Below are 9288 nucleotides of genomic sequence, written 5' to 3'. Positions count from 1 at the left end.
GACCACTACCTCTGGGCAGTGATTAATTATTACAGACTTATGCATCCACATAGGTAAATGCCTAAGAAGGGCCACTCAGGATGTAAAAGCTTACTTTGGGTATCAGAGGAGAATACTCCTTCAGTGTACTCAACGGCAATAATGCCATATTACTAGCTTAATTAAAACACTATATAACCTTAGTCAGAAATTGAACTGACTTAAAAAATTGTGGGGAAGCTGTCACGTACTACTTTTAAGGTCCAAATGTCTACTAGGGAAATGAAATTGATTAAGACATACTGTGCCCTGTAATTGTAAAAGACAGTTGGACGTTGCAGAAACTGAAATCTATTGATCATGCAGTGTAGATGGACTGCTTAAACAAAAATCTGGACTGCAGAAATTATTGGTTAAATTCTCTTATTAGATTAGCTAGTAAATGCCACATAAATGTCTAGACCTTGTGTAGAAGAAATACTTTCCTCAACCTGGGGAAGTTTACTTCAAAAGTAGGCACCCTGAATTAGTTTTTACTGTTCTGCCTGCAGTACTATCAAGTCAGATTGGATTCATGCATGTCTTAGTTGTATTGAATCTTTTCCTCCGGGATATGTATGAATTCCTTCACTAAAAAACCCACCAACTTGACCTTAATTTAGTCCATCCTTTATACTGATCAGATCATTTCTTGTAAGCATGGGATTCAGGATGTAGTAAAGCAAAAATTAAAGCAGTAAATTGGCAGCTTAGCTCTCAGGAAAACAAAAACCCCAGGAGAAATACTGGAGAACTAGATTAGCAAATGGCCTTTTATGGTTCTAGAATATGCATCTGTAACAGGTGGACATGAAACAAAATAAAAGAGATGTGGCCAACATCCAACAGAAAGCAGCTAACAGGGTGGCAAGCTGAGTGGTCACAGACTTAGCAATATTCTTTTGGAAAGATACATTCACTGTATTTAGCATACTTGCCACTGGTAAATGATTTAATGAACAACAGAATAAAAGTAATCAGGTAACTGATTTTCACAATGGCCAAGATAAAGAAAACTATCTGAGCAAAGGAGCTGTTTTTTTCTCGCATCATGAATACTGCTGGACTGTGTCTCAAGCTCCCTCAAAGCTAGAAATAACAAAAATCCCTTTATCTCTTTGATTAAAGTCCACAGTTGTAACTTGGTATTACCTTGCCTATGCACGTGACATCAGGTATGAAAAAATCATATTCAATGCATGCCATTGTTTTAAGGAAAAATTTAAAATGTAGGACCAGTGTACTTCATCCAAACTATGTAATAAACACTTCTTTCATTGATGTTTTGCAGTGGCAAATAATTTGTTTATTTCTTCTGTGATACCTCTGCCATTGTTTAATCCTGATACCGATGTGCTTATGAATTTACCAATCAGTTAGTCTATAAGTCACCTGGAAGATGACTTTCACTGTGCTCACATTTATGTTCCTTCTCTTGTAGTTTACCGGACATTCAGCTCCTCAGAGTGCTGAAGACTGACTGTTGGGAGTAATCCAACAATAAGGCAGTGTATTTGTTGCTGTAATGAGATTGAGACTTCCTTCCTGGTAAGTGGACAGCTGAGTGACTCAGCCATTTATCAAATGAAGACAGAGAAATGGAGGTGCCTGGAGGAAAGAATTACTTATTATGGATAGCAGTTGGTATGATATGGTTATGAATCATGAAGAAAGCAGTTACTTTAGAAGGAGCTGAAAGAAGACTATGTAACATTTCAGAACTACCAGGGGACGGGTGACGTTGCACTGAGTCTTAGAAATACAGTTATCATGATTTCCAATAACTGGTCAAAAGCGATTCCTGCCTTCAAAGTTCTTATCCCAAAAGGAGACCAAAGTTACAAACTCTACTGCATAGGAAAGATTTCTACCCCATAGAATTATTTTTTTAAGTGTGTAAGAGACTTGGTCACCTCCTTTATTCAGAGAATGAAATTTAAGCTACTTTTCTTTGGTTGAAATTTAGATTGAAATCTTTGGTAATTGCTAGAGGAACTGTAGTAATTACCATAATGACTAAGGTAGTGTCTGTGTCAGAGGTAACACATGAACTAACAAAGCATGTTCTGTTGTTGGACAGTGGAACAAAGCACCAGCAGTACCATGAGAAGACTGGAGATAATTTTTAATACCCTTATGCTACCATTGTACAAAAGGGAAAACAGGCAAGGAAGAATCTTTAAATAAATATTCTAAATTTTTACTTTGAATTCTTAGGTAAAACAAGTAATTGGGTTTACCTGAAAACCATAATAGAAATAAATATATTAAGAGAGAGCAAATAGACCTTTAAGACAAATAGGCCTCAGCTTGTGTTTTGACACTAGCTCGTTGAAGGAATGTTAATGAGAAAAAAAATAGCAAGGAGAACTGTGAGACATGAATAAGAACAGAAGTGAGAGATGAGCTAGGATCTTCTAGGAGCACAGATGGTAAATGGATAGATTTCAGATAACAAAAATAGCTATAGCCAAATGCTTTAACAGGGTGTGATAACTTTATATTAATAATAATAATAGAGGAGCTTGTCTCTGAAACCCCATTCAGTTAGTCCTGAACTGATGTTCATGAGGAGGTTCCCACTGCAGATATCCTGAGATCTTCTTAAAGAATTTTGTTGAAAGGTTTGTAAGTTAAGCAGGATTTCTTTTCCCATGGACTTAGCAAAAAATAAAGACACCGTAAGTCAAGAAGAACCTTTAAACCCTGTAAAATTCCTTTCATTTGTATTTCATAAGTAATATCATTTGTATGTATTCAGTTATGAATACATTGTAAATTACAGGGATTTTATTATTCTTTGTTTACATGTTATGCTACGTAAGTAGGATTGTAAGTGATATTCTTTCCAGTTTACTGTTGCCAATAATCTAACTTCTCTGAGGATGTTCGTGGAAGAATCTTGGTTCCCAGCTTGTGTCTTTTGGTCAGTGTTTGCATTCCTTCTGTATAACCTTTACAAAACTCTGTATAAATTCTGTAAAATTTTTTTCTTCATACTCTTCACATTCTTTGCATTTTGCTGGTGTTGTGGAATTCAACTGAAAAAGAAAATGCAATAGTAAAGCAGGATATTGATCTATTTGTTCTGATAGAGAACTAACCCTTGTTTGTCCTGGTTTTGTGAATAATTCCAATGCAGTCAATGGCTACAGAAAGCATTGCTGGAGGCTTCCACAGGACTTATGTTCTGTGCAGTTCCTGGCTTGCTTTCAAAGATACAGCACTTCAGTGAGAGATGCAAGTGGTTCTCCCTTTGAAAATGAGGATACATTTCTGTATGTGTCTGAGCATACCTGACTTTAGATACTGACGTTGCAAACTGTTATTTGTACAAGCACATTCAAACACCCTGACATATGTATGCATGCAAAGTCAAAAATACTTGCTTTGATGGGAATTCTGAAAGTGTTTTTCTAAAAAACACTGAATTCTGCTTTTTCATTGTTATATTTGTAGCTTTTTCGTTGTCATATGTACAGGTTACTGGATCCCATTCACTTTCATCTGTACCATCCCAACTTTTATATAACAAAAGAGGTATTTCTGCTGCTGAAGAAACTCTTTTGATTTGCCTTTTTTCCACAGGCTGTTGGCGTTACTTACCTTGTTATTTTCTAAGCTTGCATTTCCATTTTTCCATATGTTCAATACATCCTGTGTTTTACTACAATTTTTGATAAGACATTCTTGAAGAATCACTTTTGTCTCTAAGAAAAAGCATCTCATTACAGGTTCTTGGCATTCTTTCTGAAAAAGATGAAGTTGTAATAGTTTTACGATTAAAAAGGAATAAGTGAACATAAGATATAATTTACCACGAAGTGGCTGATTTTTATTTACTGGGTATCTCTTCTTACTATTCGAATACTTTCGAATATCTGCAAAGATTGGCTATGAGAGCTAACAACATAAAGGCCAGCCAGTTTGCTAAGATGAGGTGAAACATAGTGTCTTGATGAAGAACATAGAAAAATAATTAATTAGGATAGGAATTTGGGATATAATTAAACATAGTGGAATTAAATTAGTATTATTCTTAGTAGGTCTAGCACTTTAATTCAGAGATGTGAATTCAGAACAGGTAAGGGAGAAGAGAAAATAGATATTACCTGTTTTTCAGAAATTAAAGAAAAAGAAGCAGAGGTACTGATTTCTCCAGCAAATCAACAATAAAGCCAAGAAGAAGTCCCAGGTTGTCTGACTTTCATATCAGACTGTCCCATTTTAAGAAAATCTTCTTGACATTACCAGGTATTAAATTGGCCATTACAATGGATTAACCTCTCTGGCTCAGTTCAGTTAAGAGAATGTGTGTACGGGTGGCAAAAGCAGAGAAATGCACAGGTGGATGTTGACAGTTACTGTCCATATTCTACTTCTCCGGTATTTTATTCCATTAAATAATTCACGGTGTTAAATAATCATCTTTGGAACTATTTTCTTTGTCACTTTTTTCCTCCCTCAAATTACAAAGGAATAACAACATTATTTTAGCAGTGTTTGCTTTGATAAGATCATTTTGGTTCATCCCTTTTAATTGATTAATTTTAATAACAGGCGATTCAATAAAAATAATTAATACCTGCTTACATAATTTATTATAAGTTCTTGAACTAACAGAACTGGTCCTTTCAAGGCAAATTATTTGATTTCTGAAACTTTTCTCAAATTAGACCAAGGCTGCTATAGGAGAAAGTTGCTAGTAAAGAAATGAAGCTACCATATTAGACCAGTTGTGGTCAAATTTTAAGTTTACTTACATCCTCATCTGTGTTTGCAGTATATAAGCTGACATCAATGTCCTAAAAGAAAACAAGAGATAGAATTATAAACATTAACTAACACATTTGGAGATAATAAAGCTAACTGTGCAAGAAATGGATTAGCTCCAAGTTCAAAGGCCCAATCCATCCAGGTACTGGGAGCCAGCAAGTCAGGGGATCTTACAGTCACCTAGTCACCTGCAGGATGGGCTTCATTGTGAGGAGGACTCATCAGAATTGAGTCCCACAATACTTTCTCTGAAGGAACTAACTCCCAAGCCCACTGGCCCTCTTCTTAGAAAAAGTGAGAAAGAAAATAATATTTAATTCTGAAGTCTGCAGTATTTGGTCAACTCCAGTTCCCTTTAACCATCTGTTCCTTTGCTTCCACCCATGAAACAGCATTATACAAACACCATCCCTTTTCCTGCTCCCTGCTCCCTGTCACTGACTCTTCTTAGCTGAGTACAATGCTAAATATTTAATTACGTCTGCTCCTATGATTATATGAAATGCTGACTTTTTTGTGAACTTACTTTGGATGTCTTGATCTGCTCCAAATCTTTCAGAACTTCCGCCCACTTGCAATGACCTGCTGCTGTCTTTGGTACAGAAGCACTAGAACAGAAGAAAACCAGTGACCATGAGGCTAAACAGTAGGTATACACAATGTTCATGCTGAAAAGAGTCAGAGATTATTAAGATACTATAGATACATTGTTTACATGTATATATACATATGGTAAATGTGTGGGCCAAGTGTATTTGACAAATCGTAAAATCATATAGATACCTTAAAACTGTATCGCAGCCAATGTGTTTTTTAAAAAGGCCGGTTTTAGAGAATGTAATGCAAGAGAAAGGTTCAACTACTTAATGTAAAAATACCTACAATTCTTTCAAAGTATAAAAAAAAATTCACAAATTTCAGTGTCTCTTACACTTCTTCCCCCTGCTACTATGGAATTTCTACCTTAAGCCCTGCAGAAATATTATTTGTCATTTTAGATGTAATTTTTTGTGTACAGGAAAGCTTCCTCCTTCTATGGAGAAGATTTTGCTCAAAGTGAAACACTAAAGGGTTGAAGATTTCCTTCTCCTTGGAAGATTTTTGGAATTTGAATTGTAGTTTTAATGTGTCCCCACTTGGATCGTTACTTTGGATGCCTTTCAGTACTGCTGTACTATAAATAATACACAGCAATGTAGGGAAAGAGACCACTTGTTTTGAGAAGCTGGTTTAAAACAAGCAGTTGTTAAACACTTAAGCCTTAACCAAAGGCTCAAAAATTACAAGATTTTGGGGAAAGGAAAAAAAGGGGATTTATAACAAGAATCAGAGGACACTTACCATCTTTTTACCAGGGAGAGAAAGAGAGAAGAAATATCAGACCTTAGGAAAGAGATCTGACTGAAGGGGCAGAAGGAGAAAACAAGTGGGGCATGTAGGCCCTAGAAGCAGGGCCAGTTTTCTAAGACAGGAAACTGGAGTGAGAATGGAAGGAGGCATCTCATATACATAATTTAGCATACATATTTAAAAATGTTCACACGTAGTGTTTTTTTCATTGCAAAGACATATGGCAATTGATGGAGGTCTTTAAATGCAACAGTTCCAACAGCTTGAGGGTGATCACAGAGATTAGGGCCAAGATGCATTCTTGACCAGACTGAGCCTAGTCAAAGACAGAATAAAGTGAGGGACTGTGGCCTGTGAAGCAATGGGGCACTGCATATCATGGCAGGAGAGGATCCACTCTAAAGCGACTGGAGGCAAGTAACAGCTGTAACAGTAAAAATAAATAATTTGTATTTACTATCTAATTAACATTGACTTTGTAGTTACCATAGGAAGATGATGATTAGTCCCATCTCATTCTTTAAAAGGCAAGAGAAATGGCTGTTCAGAAGAAGATACAGCTGATATTGCAGACAAATACTTTTCAGGTGTATTTTCTGAAAGACACAACCAAGATGATAGCTTGTCACAATCTCATTTCACAGAATTTTGCTTTAGTACTGACTTAATAAACCAATTTGACAAGACATCCAATCAAGACAAGACTACCTGTTGTGTGTGGATTGAAAGACCAACTGATTTGTAGCTTGCAGAAATATATAATCACTTTACAAAACAGTTGGTAGAAAATCAGATTCCAAAGACACACTGCAAAGATCTGAACTCATTCTGGGCTCCCTATTTATTTACCTGTTCATACTACAGACTGCAATTCAATGCAGGGACATTATTAAAGAACTTTTGTTTTGGTTTCCATCCTCGAGATCTTTCCGCTGGCTACCTTTTGCCACCCAAATTCTATGAATTACCTACAACTTTTACCCTGAATTACCTACAACTGTTACCATTGCCTACAATATTGTGGTTGCATATATTTGAAACTCTGCATCGAATACATCAAATGCTATAGTTATGTGTATAGATCTTGAATACAGTATTTAGATACAGTATATATTTATACTTCTTTACATAGTGTATGTACACCTAAGAGTGGGAAGTCATGCATTTAAGAACGCTGTCAGTGGAGTCTGGCAACTGTAAATAAGGAGGAGGTGAGGGCTGTGCATTGACCATCAGCAAACATTTCATTGTGCACAACCTGGGAACCTTGGTTCCAAAGTCACAAGTCCTTTGATTTAAGCTGATACAGTTCCTTCACGGAGCTAGGTTAATTACTTGCAACAGTGCTTTTGATCCAAGGTTTTGTCTCTTATCGTATGTGCAACACTTTTACACTGATTCAAACAATGTTTCTTTAGCAGTAGTTTATTTATGTACTAACTTGTAAATGAATATTTAAGAATGAGCCAGAGAACATAATAAAACAAGAGCTAGCACTGTGCAGTGGTAAAAATATGAAAATGGGAGGTCAATCTATACATGTCAGGTTTGCAGCTAACTTGCTGAAAGCCACCTAACTGTTATTAAAGCATCTACTGGCAAAGCCAGGAGAGTAATACTTACATGTGTCACAGGGCACTTCTGAAGAGTATTTATAACAAATATTTGTTACTCTTTTAAACAGAACATGTTTAAAATACATTGCAATTATTTTGTTTCCAAAATCCAAAGATATAGCCGAAATAGCACAGTAACCTAATGTTGTGGTTTAACCCCAACTGGCAACTAAGCACCACATAGCCACTCACTCCCCCTCCCCTCCCTCCCACGGTGGGATGGGGGAGAGAATCGGAAAAAAAAGTAAAACCTGTGGGCTGAGATAAAGATGGTTTAGTAGGACAGCAGAGGAAATGGAAATAGTAATAATAGTAATAACAACAACAGTAACAACAACAACAAAGATAAAAGAATATACAAAACAAGTGATGCACAATGCAATTGCTCACCACCCACCAACTGATGCCCAGCCCATCCTTGAGCAGCAATTGCTGCTCCCCAGCCAACTCCCCCAGTTATATACGGGGCATGACGCCATACGGGATGGCAGAGCCCTTGGGCCAGTCGGGGTCAGCTGTCCTGGCTGTGCCCCCTCCCAGCTTCTTGTGCACCGGGCAGAGCAGGGGAAGCTGAAAAGTCCTGGACTGGTGTAAGCACTGCTTAGCAACAACTAAACCATTGGTGTGTTATCAACATCATTCTCATCCTAAATCCAAAACACAGCACTATACCAGCTACTAGGAAGAAAATTAACTCTATCCCAGGTGAAACCAGGACACCTAATCACTACATAAATACCACACTCAATAATGGAAAGCAGTGCTAGACCCTTTTATTACCTGTGTGTGTCCAAAACCTGTTAAATAAGAACTATGTAAATGAATGATAAATAGATAATCTAAATTAAAGTAAGGCCAGATGAAGTAATATCCATCTTCTGAACTATTTCAGTATGGGACATGCTGTGTTATTGTTACCCAAAGTGTGTCTAAAAAAAAGGCTCAACCTGTTACTGTTTCCACAACAAATGGAAACTGAAAATACGTGACTATTAAAACCAAAATATTAAGTATATATAAATATAATAAATATTTTCCAAACATAGAAGAATGTAATGGGAAAGAAATATTAACTGCTTGGTTATGGTCAAAAGAGCTAAATCATTTTGCTATAGTATGACAGAAAGGCTGTAACATTTCCACAGGTAATATTGTTTTATCTGAAATTTGTCATGGTGTTGGTTTTGTTTGTTTGGTTGGTTGTTTTTTTATAATCTGCATACTAACTGTTCTTATTTGATTTGCCAATCCTTGAAAAATATCCTCTTTTTTTGCTGGCTTGTTTTTTTTTTTATTTAATTGAAGTTCAAAAGTAACCTTATGGGGAAACTCAAAGTACATGCAAAGAAATTTAAAATCTGATTTGTTGGATGCAGCTGAAGAAAACATGTTTTAATCCCATGTCTAAATTTTTTAAAACATGTTTTAACAAAATTATTTAAAATGTGTTAGAAACATTTTACAGTAGGTAAAAATTTTGATTATTTACAAGCCAGTTCTTTATCAACGAGATGAGGTGGCTATAAAT

General features: G+C 36.1%; 1 protein-coding gene across 1 annotated transcript in view; it reads right to left on the bottom strand.

The window, feature by feature from the left end:
• Positions 1–1002: 1002 nt before the first annotated feature.
• The window catches only part of IL15 (interleukin 15), a 38202-nt gene continuing 29916 nt past the window's right edge, over positions 1003–9288 (bottom strand). The window contains 6 exon segments of the mRNA XM_082315643.1: positions 1003–2948; positions 2951–3059; positions 3625–3768; positions 4782–4823; positions 5321–5402; positions 6631–6740. Coding sequence (XP_082171769.1) covers positions 2872–2948; positions 2951–3059; positions 3625–3768; positions 4782–4823; positions 5321–5402; positions 6631–6740 — 564 coding nt within the window. The 3' untranslated portion in view covers positions 1003–2871.

Source organism: Platalea leucorodia, assembly GCF_965183815.1.
Source record: "Platalea leucorodia genome assembly, chromosome: 6".
NCBI lineage: Eukaryota > Metazoa > Chordata > Aves > Pelecaniformes > Threskiornithidae > Platalea > Platalea leucorodia.
This window is presented reverse-complemented; position numbering and strand designations above follow the sequence as displayed.